Source organism: Ambystoma mexicanum, chromosome 11 (assembly GCF_040938575.1).
Source record: "Ambystoma mexicanum isolate Mex_15411 chromosome 11, UKY_AmexF1_1, whole genome shotgun sequence".
NCBI lineage: Eukaryota > Metazoa > Chordata > Amphibia > Caudata > Ambystomatidae > Ambystoma > Ambystoma mexicanum.
Genome location: NC_090934.1, coordinates 1,195,346,817 through 1,195,367,238, shown reverse-complemented (window position 1 = coordinate 1,195,367,238; position 20,422 = coordinate 1,195,346,817). Strand labels below are relative to the sequence as shown.

General features: G+C 46.4%; 1 protein-coding gene across 1 annotated transcript in view; it reads left to right on the top strand.

The window, feature by feature from the left end:
* The window catches only part of LOC138504221 (pneumococcal serine-rich repeat protein-like), a 46,727-nt gene extending 27,768 nt beyond the window's left edge, over positions 1-18,959 (top strand). Inside the window, exons 4-8 of the mRNA XM_069624546.1 lie at positions 2,763-2,824; positions 8,995-9,149; positions 13,511-13,692; positions 16,248-16,346; positions 17,328-18,959. Coding sequence (XP_069480647.1) covers positions 2,763-2,824; positions 8,995-9,149; positions 13,511-13,692; positions 16,248-16,346; positions 17,328-17,354 — 525 coding nt within the window. The 3' untranslated portion in view covers positions 17,355-18,959. The remainder of the gene's footprint in view (positions 1-2,762; positions 2,825-8,994; positions 9,150-13,510; positions 13,693-16,247; positions 16,347-17,327) is intronic.
* Positions 18,960-20,422: the final 1,463 nt, after the last annotated feature.

Sequence of the window (20,422 nt, the reverse complement as noted above, 5' to 3'; positions counted from 1 at the left end):
TAAATATTGATGTATGCAACCATATAATGCAATTATTGTCATTTGGAAGTTAGGAGGGTCCAACTCACTTTACCTTTAGAGTTTTCAAAAACCTCAGTTGTGTGACAGCATCCGAGGTACCTGTAAACAGTGCATTACAGTTTAAATGGAGACCTGGCGAGCATGCCATGTGGCGCTTCTTTGACTCATGGTGCTAGCCACTCCCATAGATTCCGGCCATGCATTTTACTGGAAGTGCAAAAGGACATTTTCATTGAGTCCCGGGACATTGATTTGAACATGCATAGGCTCCACGGTTCCATGTCTTTACAGCTATGCATTTACATTAGTATCTACAGCATGGCCATCTGTGCACATGCATCATTTACAAAAAACGGGGGCAGTGGCATCTAAAAAAATGTCATGTGGTGCAAGTGTGAAAGCCCTAGCTTTTTAATTGTATTATAATAACATGAGGGTAATTCTGTTTCTGAAAGGGAGATCTGCTAAACAGACCCTCTTTTCATAAAGCTCCATGCCAAAATCATCCACGTACCTCTGCGCCACGAGTCGCCAGACATCTGTAGCTGCTGCTCTCCAGTGGCACAGGGCGGATCAAAGTTTGCAAATGCCTCCCTGACAGATGCTGTGACCCAAAGTCACCACAGGCAGAGGTAGCATTGTATTGTATGTACTTATGATCTAAACTATACTAATTGTCTGCCTTAATCAGTCTGGTGGCAGGATAACCTCTAATAACAAGCCATGCCTGGTGGTGGTACAATGACAGATACAAGCATACAATTATGAAGGCCACAAGTAATTTGATATTGGGCAAGTGTTAACTTGCTCTGTGAGCCCAGCCCCAAGTTATGTCAGAGCAATGTGTGTTCATGGTTGGCCTAGTTGTCTCTACTCAGCCAATTGAGACAATAACCATGATGCTTTCTTTATTGAAAGCCAGGGAGGATGAGTAACAACTCCCCTCAATGCCTGGGACCTCCCACTAGGAGATCTCCTGGGAGACAGTGCTTGAAAGACAGCCTTGACATAACAGAGCCAGCTGCACACCAGAGTTCTTTTGAAGTCAGCATGCATGTGAAAGGGGCAGAGATAGAGCAGCCAGAGAGGGAAGGTAGGCCTGCGAAGGGGTCCCGCCATCTTGGTTTTCTGCAATGGCTCTCTTCCTTCCTGCCCCCTCTATTTCCTCAAGGACAAGGCACTCTGATTATGATGGCAGGGGGCAAGGGTCACCTGACTCATCAATGGGGATTGCACTCCTTCCAGCAGGCTTGCTTTGGACCAATGCCCCGAGACATGTTGCCTTCCTAAGGCAGGGGTCTCCCACCCCTTCTTTGATTCATCCTTGTACACAGGAAGAAAAATAATGCACCTTTGAACCTTTGTTGAGAGGGCAGCCCATCCCAGAGCCCTCTGCAGCAGAGGTGAAGACAGAGGCATCCAAGGCAGAGGAAAGCTCTGCTCCCTAACCATCCCCATGGAACACTAGGGATGAACGTCTGTCGAGCAATGCCTGCCATTTATCAGCTGAACTGAAACCAGCTCCTCACTGCAGGTGAAGGAACCCCAAGCAGGTGCCAGCCAAACTCCCTGGACTGTGTGTGCAGAGCAAGAAAGACTCAGCTTCTCCTGGAGCCCTGCATTGGGTCTCCCAACAAACTGCAAGTCCAAGAGCAGCTGGAATCCTGTTTTACTGCTTCAAACCACCATTAAGCCTATTTGACCATATCAATGTCTTCAAACCAACACAAAACCAACAATGCTGCTTTTGGCACTTCACGCAACTTCAAATCACACGCTAAATTTCTAAACCATCCAGGCACCGGCTTGACCCATTCACTTGAACCATTTTGAGCAAAGCTGTTGAGCCTTGCAAGACAATAATAAGGTACTCTTTAGAGGCTATGTCCCCTGGTTCACTTTAAGGGACCATAGTGACTTGTAAGCCCCATTGTCCAGCTTATTCATCAATGACATACCCTTTTTGAACAGTGACATTGGTACAATTTCATGCCTGGACACCCTGCTCAAGTCCCTAGAGTCCCACACAACACCAGGGTGCAGTTTCTGTGTCACTTTACAGGGGTGGGTGGTTGCTAGTGTTTTTAGCTAGTTGATTGCATTTTCATTGATTAATTAAGCTATATATGTAGAGAACCTTGATTGGACATTCTTTTATTTTGGACTATTTTACTTAAGTTGTTTGGGTTGCTGCTACTATCACCCCATACTCCCCCTGAAGAGTGCATCCGGCCTTTGGCCCATGTTACCACAAAAGGCAAAGGAGGTATACCCATGGGGCTGTTCCCATTTTACCTTTACCTAAGATGGCTTAGTAATAGTGTGGTGCAGTTTAGCCACTACTTATCTCAGTACTCCTGGAGTGCAGTAGTGATTTCGTCACAGGACGCCCCCTTCATCGTTTTTTTACATGTGTTTTTTTTGTCCCCTGTAAAATGAGCAACCCTGATGAAAATACACCAGTGCAAGAACAGTGCATGCAAATACATAAAGTTGTAAATGCACAGATGTAAAGGCATGTCACCGGCTCCACAAATAACATGAAGATAACCACCTGTTAGTACTGTACTTTAAGCCTCTTAATGTCAATGCAAGTCACTGTGTGCAGTGCAGGAGGCACATTTGGCACATAGCTGACATTAAAGGTTGCCATTCACGACTGAACATGTTATGTTGCTTTGAAATGTGTGGAAAGGTCTAATAAAAGCAAAATCTGACTATTGCTATTTTCACATTCACAGCTGACGCCAATATACCAAAACAAGTTCCCCAATTGCACGGGAGTCAGGGTGACCGGCTTTACGTAAGTACCTGCATGCTTTTTACCAGTACATGTGCTGCTCTCTCTCACCTATGCTCAGGCAAGACTTCTACACCCGAGCACAGGCGTTACATGAAGCCTGCATAATGCTGCACTGATCTCAGGGTCATGAGGCTCAAGCGGAAAACATTCCAAGACATGAATGTACTGTGTTAATCAGGCAGAGAAGTGATCTCCTTCTCTCCCTTAATAAATCATAAGGATAATAGCAAATAATAATTTGCAATAAAAAAAAGTATTGTGGAATATCCGACTAACAGCTTTTCACATAACAAACAAAATAAATGAATACAAACCATGCAATTCTTCACAACATACATACTTTTCTATCAGAACTGTTTGATAAAATTTATTTCCCAAAATAGAAAGAAACAACTGAAAAAAAGAAAAAAAAGAAACAAAAAGAAAAAGAAGAAAAGAAATTCAGATTTGTTTTTTTATATAGCGCTTTAATCTAAAGCACTTTACATAGTACATTTATTGACCTCAGAAGGATGAAATGCTGAGTTGGTCTTAATGGGTGTTTAAACTGTGACCCGCAAATTAAACACAGATCACAGGAACGAGAGTTTAACACACTTAGCCATCTTACCGGCTAATAACTTGCGTGCGATCCCGGCCGACTTGCTTCGCTGCTTCCTGAGGCCTCCTCCACACAGCTGCCTCCACTCAGCTCTCCGAGCCCCCTCCTCATTCCACAGGGCTCGGAGCCTCCTCCTCCTCCTGCGTGCGATCCCGACGGACTCGCTTCACTGCTTCCTGTGGCTTCCTCCACACAGCTGCCTCCACTCAGCTCTCCGAGCCCCCTCTTCATTCCACAGGGCTCGGAGCCTCCTCCTCCTGCGTGCGATCCCGGCGGACTCGCTTCACTGCTTCCTGCGGCTTCCTCCACACAGCTGCCTCCACTCAGCTCTCCGAGCCCCTTCTTCATTCCACAGGGCTCATAGCCTCCTCCTCCTGCGTACAATCCCGACTGACTTGCTTCGCTGCTTCCTGGGGCCTCTGCACTTCACTCAGCCCCGGAGCGTCGTCAGCACTACGCTGGACCCCGGCTGATCTGCATCGCTGCTTCCTGGGGCCTCTGCGCTACACTTAACCCCCCTGAGCGCCTCAGCACTACGCGGGAACTGGTTGAGCCAGCGACCATCCATTGTGTTAGTTCTGTTTGCCCCTCTACAGCTCCGGCACAGTCTGCTCTCACACCGGCCCTCCCCTTCACTTCACAGGGTCCTGGTGTGCTCTGCAGCTCCGGCGCACTTCGCTCTCCTGGTGTGCCTGTGGCCGCTTGTGGACCCAGCATTGGGCCCTCCCGGAGCCTCCTTTCGTCCCACCCTCCTGGTGTCCGGGTGGCGACGGGGTGGCCTTAAGTGTCCTGCCTGCTTCCTCGTCGGTCCCTCCTTCTCCTCACCTGTCTGGTCGAGCCTGTGACTGTGCCTGGGTCCAGCCCTCGCGACCCCCTGGATCCTCCACCTCCCGAGTAGAGACGAAACGGGGCGGCACTGGGAATCCCCTCTGCGGCGCCCCGCTCAACGCCCCCCCTTCTCCACTACGTGGAGCCCTGGTGAGTCTGCAACTACACCTGGATCCATCTTCAGGACCTCCCGAGTCCACTACTTGCCTCTAGCACCTGAACATTCTACTGCTCCACTGGCTCTGCTCCAACTCTACTCCCACGGTTCTCGGCTCACCCGGCTCTGACTGATTTGTGCGCTACTTCTCCCCCCTCCTCAACCCACTTTGTCATTGAGTGTTCTTACAGCCCTGTACTGTGGTTGCTTTCTCAACTCTACCCTGTCACCACCTTCAGCGATCCGGCCAACCTGTGCCTATTTGCTCAGGCCGAGGTGCAGCAACTGCTGCTCTCTTTCCTGTGGTAATAACTTTGAGTACCTACTTTGTCCTGCCTCAGGCACCACTGGACTCCTCCTTCCACAGTCTCGAGATCCTGCACCCTCTGACTCTTTTGGTTCCCTCTGGCTCCCTCTCACCTCTGACTTGAATCCACCGTCAACGCCATCCTCACCTGGTCTCCTCCAATTGTTTCTTCCTGCCAATTCTCCTTACTCCTGATTCCACATTGCCCTCTACATCCCCCTTTATATAACTAACGCACTGGTCTCTACCATCTACATTCCCATTCCTACTATTACTGCTCCTACCTACCTTTTGTCCGTACCTGAGTCCTGGGTATGCATCCTCCATATCTCCTTCCCACCTCACTCTCCCCCCCCTCTCCCCTCCGTACCATCTCCTCCTCTCCCTCCTATTCTACTCGTTCCTCCTGATGCCGAGTCCTCTCCACTATTCTCTCCCCCAGTCCCCTAGCCATCCTCCTTCCTTCTCTCACCGCCCTAACCTTCTCTACCCCCCCACAGCCAACCACTCTGCCCTCATAAACACTGCTCTCTGGAACGCCAGATCCATCTGAAACAAAACCGCAGCTACCCTTGATCTATTCTTTCGCCTTAACCTTCATTTCCTCTGCCTAACTGAAACATGGATTCCACCTCATAACACCTCTGTCCCTGCTTCCTTAACAACCTCTTCTTCCTCTTTCATCCATACCCCTCGTACCTCTGGTTGTGGTGGCGGCGTTGGTCTCCTGTTCCACCCCAAATTCATTTCCTCCTCTTCATCTCCAACTCTCCCCTCTTTCCCTACCTTTGAATTCCTCTACAAGTCCTTCTCCTCTCCCCTCCCTATTTCCTTCCTGGTCGTCTATGGACCCCCTGGCCCTCTCTCTTCCTTCCTTCCACCTCCTCTCACTTATTTCTCCCCCAACCTCTCCTCTAGTGGTACTTGGCGACTTTAATATCCATCTGCCTTCTCCCCCCCAATCTTCTCCTCTCCTCTCCATTCTTGATTCCTACCTCCTGTCCCTCCTTCCTTCACCCTCTACTCATTCCTCTGGCTCTACTCTTGACCTCATCTTTAACTCCTCCTACCCCTCCTCCCCTGTCTCTTCTCTCCCTGTTTATCTCTCTGACCATGCCTTACTCTCTTTCTCCCTTTCCCCTCTCTCACCACCCACTAATACTAATCCCTCTCCCCCAATCTAATCATGTCGTGACCTCCGGGACTTTGGCGCTACCCTCTTCTTTGACACTTGCTCTTCTTCTCTCCCATCTCACCAAGACTTTACATTACTCTCTGCTGACGATGCTCTCTCTTCCCTTTGATCTTCTATCTCCACTGCCCTTGACCAACTTTACCCGCTTTCTCTCTTTCGCCCTACTCGGAAACCTTCTCAACCCTGACTTACTTCCCATCTCCGCTCTATGCGACGCCTTCTCAGACGATTAGAGAGATTCTGGCTCAAAACTCCCTCGCTTTCTAATCAAACCTCTTACTTCTCTTACCGCGCACTTTACAACTCTTGTCTTGCTACCACCAAGTCCTCTTACTACTCTAACCTTCTCCAGTCTCAAGCCTCTCATCCTCGTCGGATTTTTCAAACTCTTACCCGCCTTCTTTCTCCTCCTACTCCCGATCCCTCATCCAACTCCACGCTTTCTCCCTCTGACTTTGCTAACTTCTTTTCCTCCAAAATCATCTCACTCCGCCAAAAAATTAACTCCCCCTCTAGCTCCCTCTCTTCTCCTCCCCCCTCTCCTCCCTCTTCCACTATGTCTGTCTTCTCATCTGTTTCTACTTCGGATGTCTCCTCCCTTCTTGCCAAAGCCCACCCCACATCCGCCCCCTCTGACCCTCTCCCCTCCGTTCTCATCCCCAAGATCTACCCTCTTCTTATCCCTTACCTTACCACTTTCTTCAACTCCTGCCTCTCTTCATCTACCTTTCCCTCAGCTTTCAAACATGCAATGATTATTCCTATCCTAAAGAAACCCTCTGCTGATCCACTTCTCACCACTAACTACAGACCTATCTCCCTTCTACCTTTCCTTTCTAAACTCCTTGAGCGTCTCGCCTACTCTCAACTCTCTTCCTTCGTCTCTTCTTCCGCTCTCCTTCCTCCCTTCCAATCTGGCTTCCGACCCAAACACTCCACTGAAACTGCTCTCCCCTCTATTCTCAATTCTCTCCTCTCTGCTCGACATGCCAAGCAATCTTCCATCCTTATTCTCCTTGATCTCTCTGCAGCTTTTGACACTGTTGATCACCCACTCCTGCTACACACTCTCTCCTCCTTCGGATTCAAAGGCCCGGTTCTGAAATGGTTATCTTCTTACCTCTCTTCTCATTCCTTTGCCGTCTCATGGGGAGGCCAGACCTCTCCTTCCTTCCCTCTTATCTACGGTATTCCTCAAGGCTCTGTACTTGGTCCTTTCCTCTTCTCTCTTTACACCTCCCTCATTGCCCCTGTTATCTCCTCCTTTGGTATCTCCCATCACTTCTATGCCGATGATACTCAACTCTTTTTCTCTTTCTCCTCCTTCACATCTGACCTCCATCTTAAACTCTCCTCTTGTCTCACAGCCATCAGGAACTGGATGTCCTCCCGCTTCCTCTCTCTTAACACTGATAAAACTGAAGTCCTTTTCTTCCCTTCTAACACACTTCCTCCTCCCTCTCCTCCCCCTTTCATCCATTTTCCTCCCTCCAACCTCCCTATCTCCTCCCATGCTCGCAATCTAGGCATTCTATTTGACTCCTCTCTCACCTTTTCACAACACATTTCACTTACCTCCCGCTCCTGCCGATACCACCTCTACAATATTCGCACAATCCGTCCCTCCCTCACATTCCACGCTACCAAACTCCTTATCTCTTCTCTCATCTTTTCCCGCCTCTTCTACTGCTCCTCCTTAATCTTTGGACTTCCTGCATCTCAGCTTGCCCCCCTTAAATCCATTTACCACTCCGCTGTCCGTACCCTTTGTCTCCTTACCTCCCGTGACTCCATCTCCTCCTCGCTCTCTCACCTTCGATGGCTACCTTTCCACTTACAGCTAAAATGTTGCTTTCTCTGCCTTGTTTTCAAATCCCTACATGGTCTTGCTCCTCCTTATCTCTCTTCCCTTCTCACCTTTTACTCCCCCTCTCGCTCCCTTCGTTCTGCTGACCATTTCCTCCTCACTGTACCTCCTTCCCCCTGGGTTTCCTCCCGGTTCCGCTCCTTCCAACTCCTTGCTCCTCTGCACTGGAACTCACTCCCCCTCTCAATCCGCTCTTCCACGACCCTCCCCTCATTTCGCACTTCCCTTAAATCCCTCCTCCTCCATTCTCCACCTTGAAGGCCCCCCCATCCTCTCTTCTTCCCCCCTTCTTTCCCTCTTCTAATTCCTCTCTCCCCACTCCTATTTCACTCTCTCTCCCTCCAATTTTCACTCGTTCTATCCTTCTCATGTCCCCACTCACCAATCCTATTCCCACTCCACTTCCCATCCCCCTCAGTTAATTGCTCTTTGCACTGTTTTGTTGTAGAATGATTCATGAGGTAATTTTTGCTCCCATTGTTTGTTGTTGTTCTCTGAATTAGTTGTTCCATTGTACAGTGCCTTGGTGTAAGGCGGTCTATAAATAAACAAATCAATCAATCAATCAATCAATCAACTGGGCTTGGCTCAGAAATCCACAAGGAAACGCAGAGGACCAAAACAGACAATTTCTGCACCCAAGGCCCCAGTCATAAATAGGGAGGGGGGGCGGGGGGGCATAGGGAGGGGTAACAGTGAAAAACAAATGTGAATGTCTTGTTTGTCCAAAAACCATGGCATGAAATGGCTGCTTAAGGAGGCGACCTGAAATCGTCTGGCCCAAAACATGACTTAACCCAATAAAGAGATCCTCATGGCAATTTTTCCACCCACGTTTTAAAAATCATAAAATCCTTCCTTCAAACCCAACCTTTTTTCCTCGCGCAGCCGTGCATTCCTCAGTAAAGTACTCTTCTGGGGTGCCAGCGCCCCAAATCACCAGACAATGCCAGCACAGATCTTTCCGTCAAGCATTGTGTGCGCGCCATTTTGCTCTGTGCAGTGGCCACCTTGTCACTATTAAGTCTTTGAATGTAAAGTGGTAAACTTCATTTTTCCCCACTAGATGCCAAAATATGGTTTACATCGCACACCACGTATTTGCTTCATTTCGTGTGTTCCATGGGACGTTTCCTTAAGTTAATGAGACACTAGAAACCACTCCACTGAACTGAAGCCTACATAAAGTAACGTAGCATTGTTGTTTGTTCCCAGGAAGGGGTCTGTGATAGTCGCGGCAGAGGTTCTTTTTAACAGCACGACGTCGCCTCCTACTTCAGACCAGATCACCAGCACTCTCCGAGAGAGCTTGACCACCGGTGGTTTCCTGGGGAGCTATGAAGTGGATCCGGCAAGCATCCAGTCCAACAGTAAGTGACTTAACACAGACACAATCACACCAGGCCATTCCCTGTTTTGCTTCAACTCCAAGAAAATCAACAGTCAACAAATGATTTAATGCAGTGAATAAAAGGAATACAGGAGAGTAGCCCGTGTCTATCCAGAGTTCACTTTTCTGGGAAATGTCATATCGTGCATATGCGTTTTGAAGCTGCATGAGGAGATTGATGGATTTAAATGTTATTCGGTTAAATGCATTTTGAAAAGGGATTCCAAAAGTAAGATCCTTTTTTCAAAGTGTGATGGATGGCGCAGTGTATGACGTAGTACACGGCCTTCTAGATAGACGGACCAGTTCCTTGAATGCTACTCATTCTCTAGGAACGCGTGCTGGCCATTTGGGAGCAAAGCGCTTGTAGCTCTTGGTCTGATAGGCAGACGTGAATTTCCTCAATGAAATAGTCTAAAGATATTGGGACATGAGCTAAATACCAGGCACGGGGCCTGGACGTGAACCAGGAGCCAGTTGATTGAATTGCAGTGTCTGGAAGTGGATTACTAATTGCTCTTTATAGTTTTGCAATCTAAATAGGCATGCAGTCTTCAAAAGGGTCCAGCGAGACACCAAAATGGTACTAATCTGTGTGCCTGCTGCCAGAATCCTGTCCTTGCCCCGTAATCAAAGGTAGTGTAAAAAGTCTAGGAAAGCAAAAGGGTCACATTTCTGTCAAGTGCAGCAGGGGTGTTGCAAGATCAGCCCAAGATGGGGGCTACGCTACTGTCGGGACTCGGGGCTGGCTAGCCTTTTGGTTGTAGCCCCTGAGCTTCTATCCGGGTCTACAACCAACATACACGGGTCAATAGCCCCCTCTTACCCTTCCCCCACCCCCAGCAACGCCTCTCATGTGCAAGAGCTCATCCCAGACAATGAATAGGATTTTTCTTTCTGTCTCTAAGACTTTGATTGGTTCTCGGATAAGTATTCAGAGGTTGTTGTCTGGCAAGAATTCTTGTTTGCTTTTGCCAGGGATAACAAGGGTTTGGATTTAGTGTGCATGCTCTGATTACTAGTGTCTATAGGCCTCTCTGGAAGTGATACATCATTCAGTGAATATTATCTGAAGGATACTGGGGGGGTCCATGGGAGGGTAAAATCACTATTGGGATCAGACTTCACATTTCTGAATGCATGCATGCACTAAACGGCTGGAACGCACTTCTGGCTTGGTTGCTTGGTTGCATGCAGACACTCAGATTAGGTGGACGTTGAGGATTCCTCTGGAAAGGGAGGTGGTTGGCCTTTATGCAAAGCTTCTGAGTCATAGGAATCAGGTTTTCAAAGACCCTTGGACTATGAAGTGTCCGATTTATTTTTATCAGCAGCAAGTCCTACATCTCCTAGGAAGCAATGCCTGAGCCTGTATCCTGCGGGAGGGTCAATCCAGCTGTTGATGTCACCTGAGAGTTATATGTTGTTGCAGTGCGGTCCAGTCTAGGTATTGGGCTATCTGGGCTTCAACAGGGCAGTGCACGGAAGTTAATATCCCCATGTGGGGTAGGTGGATTCGTGAATTGTGCTCAAAGGCCACATAAGGGCTGTGGCGGGTTCTTCTATTTAGTTGAAATAAGATTTCACTAGGATGGCTTCTCCTCCACCACGCCTGGAATACCTACTCATGTGGAAGATCAAGTTTCATTCTGCGGCTGGCTCGATCAATATTAGCTTTGCGTTTCTATTAATCATGCCTCTTCCATGAACATAATGTTAACGTCATGTCTCATGGTATTGAAAGGCAATGACAGTGGCAACTATATCGTCTTCTTGGTCAGATATTGGGTGCGCTACATTGTTTTAGGGTTGTACTTTGGGAGGCGTTGGTAAATATATTTCACGGGCATCGTTTTGGTGGATAGCTTAAGGAGAGGGACAGATATTGTGTGTTGGAGTGGAGATGGTGTACTGGACAGAGTGATGGCATGTTGAAAGAGAGTAAAACAAGTAACAGTGAATCAAAGACCCTGAATTAGGATTTTGATCTCTGCAATTTACCAAAGTCAAAGTGATTTTCCCTCTGTGGGGCAATATCTGCAGGCTGCAACCAGCAGCTGTGTAACTATTCCTCAGCCTCGCACCCGCGGCGCTAGGGGGTCAGATTGCGAAATCTGATCCCCCCCACTTTCACTCTCATACAGGGCAGCTCAGTGCTCATTACTGCGGCTATAAGAGACAAACCTAAAGGAAATCTCGCCATGACTATTACACTCTTGTTCACTAATGTGCTCCTTCACCCTCAAATTTTAACCCCTTAACTTTATTTATTTATTTGGTAATTTGTAAGGCACTTATACATCTAAAAATGGAGTTTCAAAGCACTTTCTTTCCTTAAGTGCTAAGAGGGAACCCGCAATACTGCATCAAAGGTCTAACTTTACTGATCCTTTGTTTAAAGATGTGAAGGCAGGCGCTCTGTTACCAGTCTTTAGCTTCTCCTCCTAACGCACGTTTTCATGACTTCATCAATCTTCAGAGAGGCTGAGTTTCTGTGTTTTTTCAGGCGGGTCTGCATTTCTGTTTCAGGTGTAACAAATTAATTAGCTCTGTGGATTCTGGTACTTGTATTTTTCGCACTCGATTTTGCTGGCAGGTGACTGGAAACAACTCCCCCCATAGCACAAATCTTCCCCTTGATGGGGGGAACCATGGCTGTGGCTCTCCAATGTAAGGCATTGTGGCCCTGCTGCACTGCCTTGTGAGCCTGGGACTCCTGGAACAATGTTTAAAGATGTGAAGGCAGGCGCTCTGTTACCAGTCTTTAGCTTCTCTTCCTAACACACGTTTTCATGACTTCATCAATCTTCAGGGAGACTGAGTTTCTGTGTTTTTTCAGGCGGGTCTGCATTTCTGTTTCAGGTGATCCTTTGCACTGACACCCAGGGATTTGGGTTCTCTCTTGCGGTCCTTGTGTATGTGGGGTCAGGGGGGTCATAGAAAATCCCTACTTGTGTGTTTCTGCGCATCTGTTGAGCTCCTATTTGCAGATGTGGTAAAAGTTTGAGTTTGGTTAGCTTTGGAGGGTGACACAAATCAGAGAGTCGCACGCCTTGGGGATGTACTGGTACATTTAAGAAGCGTTTGCTTTGAGAAGGTGATTTGTGCATGGCCAAATAAGTGTTTTACACAAGAGTAAAACTGTTCTGCACTTAACCCAGGGCCCTTGCTGGTCTGGATGCCCTTGTTCCCTTCCACCCACCTCTGTCTTACACATTCATGACCTGACTGTACTAGGACTAGTTAAGTTTGTTTGTTCCTGTCCCCCTCACTCCCCTTTTTTGTTCCCCCTCCCTACCCTGGTCGTGACTGTAACACTTCATGCACTTGCACTAGGAGAAATGCCGTCAGGCCTAATATGCTAGTTTTTCTGTTAGATCATTTGGAAACTAAGAATGACTAGTGGATGCCCTTGCTCCCTAGCGCTTTGAAGAAATCCACCTGTGTATAAGTGATGTATAAATGAACATTTACAATTGTAAATGCACAAAGGCAGCTAAATTACATTCACACAAATCAAGGTCTGGTGTAGACAATAATTGCATGCACACACCCGGAAGGGCAGTTCTTTCTTTACAAGCTGAAAAATGCCCAGGTCCAAACAAACACTTACCAGAGTCATCAACTAAAATATACAAATGACTTGCCATCACAGTGAACTACTATCACTTACTCCACACAAACGGGAGAGAACCACAGAAGGACACACTCATACAGGAGCAACTTGGATAAGATAGTAGAAGAAACGGTGGTACACTATCACTTGGAAAAGGCGCAGAAGACTAACAGAGGGAAGGCATCAGCTGAAATGATGCACCATCTTAGCACTGCCCAAGCCCTATAGAAATTACATTTTATTTGTCAATAGCTTATACATTTATTGACATAGTAGAACGCAGCAATAGAGGGCAACTTGCGACAGAGCAAACACAGTGCAGCATTTTAAAGGAACATTGCGCATCCTTTGCCAGGGTATTCTCATAATTGCACTGTGGCCAATCGGATGACCTCCCGGGGAGGCCCCAGTGGCACAGCACAAGCTCAACACTGGTGCTCATTGGGTGGCTATTACTCGAGAAGGCACAAAGTGGTTAAGCGCCAAGCAGGTGACGCATGTGCTCGTCCGTTTCTTAAATGTCTGAGGGATGCAGTGTTTCTCATGAAGGATGCTATTGATGGAGAAGAGATTGGAGTCTGAGGGGACCCTAGAATTAGTTCACTGTGCCAGATATGTAATTGTAGAATTTGGGGCGTGGGGTTCGGGAGACGCTGCAGTGGGAAATTCAACTGTCCTTTGCTATATGTCCATATTAATAAAACACTTTTACATCATGATTTCAGTTACTTCGACTGCTCCCACCACTGCAACTACTACTCCCACCACTGCAACTACTACTCCCACCACTGCAACTACTACTCCCACCACAACCACGCCAGCAGATCGTTTGTTCCCAGGATATGCTGTGGCCATCATCGTTATGTGTATCCTGGCCATCCTTGCTATTCCTCTTTTGATCATATTGGTGAGTGACCAGAATACCTTTGTGTGCCTTTTGATCAAGAATGCTGAGAGTCTAAAAAACTCTGGAGTACCTGGTGCTTCCAACTCGATATACGTTTCACTGGAAGTCCTTCACTGGTTTCTGTCTTTAGAGCGGGTTAGGGGCGAATTGGCAGCCAGGCTCCCTGTCCTCCCATTGGCATTGACCACTTGCACAGAATAAGCAGCAGAATATGATCAATTAATTCTCTCTTCAGAAATTAGGTCATTAAAAAAATCAAAAAGAAAAACAGGAAGATCAAAATTAAAAATGTAACAGATTTGATAAAAGGGTGAGCAAGAGACCATCCATATTTTTGCTTGAAACATTCACTGCCCCTTCTGGTAATTATCCATTGTTCTCAATGTATAGACGCCTCGATCTGAAAATGCTGCAGAAAGAAAAAGAAACTATAGACGCAATCCATTTAAATTAAATCAGACATTCATGAGCAATCAGTGTATGGAATTGTACCCCCAGTGTTAGGGCATCACTAGCAGTCATGCACCAATGCCCCGCTTTCCTTGTAGTAATTTTCCAGAATAGGCCTTTATTTGCAATCCAGCTGCTATGCAGGCTTCTGCCGGTATCCGTACCCCCATGTGCATGTTCCGTGGTAGGGGACAGCTACGGGCACAGAACATAGCTATCTGTACATGTAGTTGCAACTTGCATTCAAGTATCCATATTTGCAGATGACCATCATGGGCCAGACCCATTGGACTTCAAACAGCACTAACTACTTTTGACAATTATTGTAGAACAAACGATTTGAAAATAACCTTCAGAAAAGCCAGAGTAATGGTTTTACAAATAGTGCAAGCCCAAATATTTCTGGTATCTATCAACAACAAAACTAGAATGGGTATCTGAATACACATATTTGTGTGTAATTTGTGATAAGTTAAGGTGGATCAAACAGATAGCTGCTGCTATAGCCGGAACAATAGCTGAGAATGCCACGCATCCTGTATCAAGCAAAAATGTCCTTGCGCACCCTACATTGTAGTGAATGTTCTTCTTTTCAAACCTTGGAAAAGTTACAAAACGATGAAAGAAAAATAAGGAAATCCACTGTCTCCATTAATCAACAGAAGCAGCAAGACTTGAGTGAGGACAAGTCAGGATAGCATTTAAGGGTATGGCTACTACTATGTGGATGTGGCAGCAGCTTTATTTAGCGGAACATCGTATCCATATATTTCCAATTCTTTCTGATCGGAATCTAAATACTAGTGACCACTGATAGACCATGATGAAACGTAACTGGGTGATAACACACTTAGATTGAACGGTCTTGCCCCAGAGTTTCTTGATCCTCGTGTTTGCTATAAAAAGCTCTTTAAAAAAATGGGTGTGGCAAGCTTAAAATCGAATTACACAACTTGCCTAGACCAAAAACACCTGGGGAGTGACTGCCGGAAGGTAGACTCCCCTCTTATGCAAAACAATCGAGGAGATTTGCTTGATGGAGAAGTTTGGAGCTTTAACGTAACCCCTTAACTGCTGGGCTATTATGCATGTCTATGCAAATAGGACGCGCATACTCATCCTCAGCACTTAAGATTTAAGCTTGACCAATTAAAAACCAGAAGCTGAAGGAAGCGCTTCGATGGAGATGTTCCGTATAAATCACAAATAATAAATAATGGCGCACTCAGAGTGTTAAAACCAGCTTCTGAAAATGTTATCTGTTTGAAATTGAGGAAAGTTTAAAAACATTTAGCTTTTTTAATGTGGGATGAAATGTAGAATTTTAGGAATGGTTTAACATATTTTGATTGCGTTTAAGAAGAGTGAGATTGCATTTTAATATTGTATAGTTTTGGTAGAAACCTTTTAGAAATAATATAAATATTGCGATACATATGATGCTATGGTACATGATATACATGTAGTGTTGTCCCTGTGAGTAAAGTTACCTGTGGTCCTGTCTGGCGGCAGGGATTACTGATAGGTATGTACTTTTCAGGACTCTATCAGGGTTACTGTCCCAGTGCTGGTTCATGTCCATAACTTTACATCAGTGCATTTACATCTTCAGGCAGTTGCATCATTTCTTGGGCTTGTTTTTAATGCAGCGGCAATCTCCCAGCAATACCAGGCAATACCAGGCGTGCCCTTTTTCACATCTTTTTTATTTGTTCCATGAGCATGAAGTACATTTGATGTGAATGCACGATGTTAGAACATCGCCCTTGCAAAAAATCACATGTAATTCCAACGCAAGCTTTTTCCAGTGTCAGAGCATGCCTTTACTTAGAATCTCACTACTCAGAGTGTTTTACATGCAGCCATCCCTTGATACACGTTTATTTGATCCGCTCTACTATTTTAAAATGCATGGCTTCACTGGCTGTCTATTCTCGGGGACTGTGGGGGCATCCAGGGCCTACAGCACGCAAGGGCCGTCATGCTCGTGCGCATACATTATTGAAGCTGAAGATTGTGTTACTGTGATTGCAAATGGCGTCTACAAGAAGAAGAGGCCATTAAGCTGGATTGAACAGTCTTGACGTTGTTTACTCCCTTTTCAGGCATTGAAAACAGACGTCTGTAGAAAATTGGCTGGAGCCTGTGCCCTGAAACCCCCGTATCGTCAAGTGGACTCCACTCCAAACATTCTAGGCTGGAAGGTAAGCCAAGACCACCGAACACTTCATGTCCACCTCTATGTACGTGCCAAGGGCACCGAAGAACCATCAAACGCTCAGGCACTTCTGTAATGATCTAGGAACACTGCACTGTCCCCAGTACTACCCAAGAGGGTTGACGATTACGTGGGAGATGTCTGGTGGGCATAATGGTCTTTTAATTAAAAAAAAAAAAACAATTTAACATGGGGGTACCACAGCTGAATTTAGAGCCAACCTTGAAAAAATCCCCCTCCTAACCATTGAGAGAAGGTGAGGAATACAGTATGGGCTGGAGACATAGAAAGATCCATCTCTCTTAGCCAAGGAAGGGGGGGGGCATCTGGAGGGGAGCATCTACATCTAGACTATCTTTGTTGCCCGGTTTCTGTAACAAGCATGAAACAAAGTGCAAAGCACTTGGAATGTTTCATTCCACTTGAAGGAGGGGAATACCTCAAAGGAGATGTGATCTTAGCACGATTCTTTGCACTGAGAATCCGAGGTCGATAAAGATAAACTGGCCTTTGGAAGATTACATTGTAATCGGTCGTAAGAGGGGGTCTCTGTTTAGAACGTGTTGGAACATTCCACTATGCTGGGTCTAGAAGAGATATCTAGAAGGTGGTTTTGTTGATTTGAGGAATTGGTGGTGCAGCGTTAACAATATTTTCATGATGGAACTGAAAATGAAGAAGGTCGAATTCGGTGTGAACTTATATCTACCATGATTTGTAGAAAGCAGACTCTTCATGGGGACAAACATCTAAATTCATCTAGTCATTGCATAGTGGTATTTGTGGAACGTGATTAGGTGATGCAGTGAAACTCGGGTTAGACCCATGTATGGACCATAAAGGGTGGTGAAGAACAATGACTAGGAAGGAGACATGCTACCATACATTAAAGTAGGATGCCAGCAGGGGAGTCAGTGATCAGCCACCATTGAGATGTTTCACCCCAATCTTCTCTTTCTTTTCACAGAGCCGTTCATATGATCTTCCGCACTAAATGAACAGACAGGAGCTTCTACACCCCACACAGTCTGGTGCAGATACAAACAATGACAACATGTTCGCCAATTCATATATGTGTAACCATGCACGAGTCAGCTGTTGACATCAATCTTGTAGCAAACTGGGTGCTGCTGAAGGACGAGGGCTCTAACCAAGGCTGCACTCCCAATGAAAGGTGCCATCAGAGTGACTCAAGATGGAGTTCAAGAGCCAGCGCTACTCCCCCTGCACATTTCATAGGTTTGCATTGTCATTTCCCAACAAGGCACTGACTAGCATCCCCCAGAAACAGATGAAACCTATTGCGGGTAACACTGCCACTGAAGAGCGCTTAAATGACATAAGCAGCAACCTTGGGTGAACATTTTCAAGTGGATCCAGCCACGTGGTGAAACAGAAGCAATATACACCATCGCCCACTGCACAGACTGGGCCCAGGCACCATGCACTTCGGCTTCTGGAAAGAACTCTTTGCAGACACCACCACTGGTGTTCGGGCTTTACTGCCGGGAACAATGTCCATAGAAGTCTTGCAGCCTTTGTGTTTAGGGACAGTCATGGACGACCAGATTTGTGTTGAGACACAGGCCCTTTCGCACTTCTATGTATGCAATATTTATATTCCAAAGAGACTTCGCCTTGTCTGGACCCTGGACCAGTTATGCTTTTTGATATGGCAAATGTGGCCTTTGGTGCTTCCAACTGGCAGGGAAAATCTTTGCCCAAGTTCACGCAGACTGCCAGTGGATGCACAAGTAAAATGTATTTTGGTGTTTATTTATTTGCTGAGCATCTTGAAAGGAAATTCAATACAGCGGTCAAAGGAAACTTAGCGGTGGATGGTACCTGTGTGTGTGGGAGAGGGTGGCGAGCAAGGCAGTTGCACTTAAACAAAACCGATTGGCCTTTTCACTACAAGCTCACAGGATTTACCCCTAGGCTACATGCTCTGAAGCAGTATACCTTCAAAGCACCACTCAGGGGAAAAGAACCAACCACAGGCTTCCGGGCAGCGCCAATGACTACTAAACGAGGCCCTGTTTTCGAGGTTGGAACCGGGAGCTGAAATGGATCAGCACCAATGTTCCATGCCGCCACCAAACTCCTTTCACAGAAGCACCTGCTGGACAGGTCAAAGGTCAGCATGGCATGCAGCATCCTCTCCCAGGCCCTTCCACCAATTGGTTTAAAGTGTGGAAGAGACGGGTGTCAAACAAAGACTGCACACTGCTACAGGACCAGCGAGAGCCGTGATGGGGAGATGGATTATACAAGTTGCCAGTGCTGCTTATTTATTCAATATAAATTATATTTTTGTATAAAAGGATGGCAGAGCCAACGCTGCCTTCTCGGCTGAATGTTTTATAATGCAGGTGTGTCCAGGCATTATACAGCTTACCCAACGTTCTCCGCTTGCCTGGGCTGTTGGTTACACTTTTATTTCATCTATGCAATGATGTATACTTTTGGTCTTATGAAGGATTTCCACCTGTAACTCGATGGATGTCCACCTCTTATTCGAAGGTAACTTCCGTATGTAGGTACCAGACAAAAGAATTTATCATAAAAAAATAAATACTTTTTCCAAGTAAAAAAAAAAGTCGGACTTCTTGTGTTTTATGTTTCATTAGTTTTGTTGTGTGAATAAAGGACTAGTGGCAACAAGTACAACATTTGCAGTCCAGCTCCGACATCAGTATATTAAAACCTGGAACCGATTCGTGCTCCTTCGCCACTCTTGCCCATGCCCCTGATGTAGGACTGGTGCAGCATCCGACCAGTGCTCACCCCCAGCGCTACCATTCCATGATGCTTTGCCCGGCGGTCCTCTGTGGCTTCAGCAAGCTGCTGCCCTTTCCTGCCACTGTTCTGCAGGCCAGAACCTTGAACAGGCTGCCAGCCCCTCAGCAGTTTCAAAGGCTTATGTTTGGAAACCTAAGTAAACGTTTTCAAAAACATATACCTTTTAAGCGGCAGAAGGAACTCCAGCCAGGTACACTACATGCTGGAGGGCGGATTCCGATTATTACATCATGAAATGGGAGGAGTGAACATGGCACGGGAAGGATTAGTTTCCCAGGGAGTGTTTCGATTGAAAACATATAGAGAACATCCACTAATGTTCACCGTACTTTCACGCTTAGGTATGGGTTGGCAATGGATGAGGTGGGTCAGGGTTCAGTACTCTACTCCCAGTGCTTTAGCAGTCATAAACGGGAAAGACCTTTAATTGATTTGTCCAGGAGATTGGGAACAAGACAGTGGTGTTCACTGTGACCTCTCCTATTTGCTCTGGTCATGGAACCAGTGCCGGATTAAACCCTCTGGATGCCCTTAGGCAGTCAAAATGTCAGGGGCCCGCCTTGCAAATTATCTCCCAAATAACCCTGTCACTCCTAAAAAAAAAATGCAGCTGACAATGAGGCAACACAGCCGTTTCACCACCGCAATGAGGTGGGCAGATGATGTGGTAGCAAACATCTCTAGTCCAATGGACTCCATTTCAAAAAACGTGATTTGCGTGCTGGAAGGTTAGGGAGCCCCATCAGGGCTCAAGGTAAACTGGCCACTATGTCTCTTGGAAAGTTTACACTGAGCTTGGGGTACACAACTGGAGACCTAACATTTTCAAGTTCACAGGGAATGTATACCATGCTTAATGATCCAGCTAACCAGCTCATTGCATTTTCTAGGCCAATTACTTGACCCATGGGGACATTATTAAGCAGGATATACAAAGATGGTGCAAACTAGTTTTGTGCTGGGTGGGCATGCTCACCACAATCAAAAGGAATAAACCTCCTGAGATTCCATTACCTGTTCCAGGTGTTGCGGATCTGGGTTCCAGCTTCTTTTTTTATAGAGGTTAATAATTTGCTCCTTGGCTTTCTGTGGAATGCTAAAAAGCACTGAGTCGCCTATGATTTCTCTGTGCTGCTGAAGAAGGAAGGGGAGCCGCCACCCTACACCTTCCTAAATATTCAAGTGCAACGCAACTGAGGGTGTTAACATATCATCTCCAGCGGGATGGGGAAAACAGTGCATCGACCTAGAGAAGGCCAT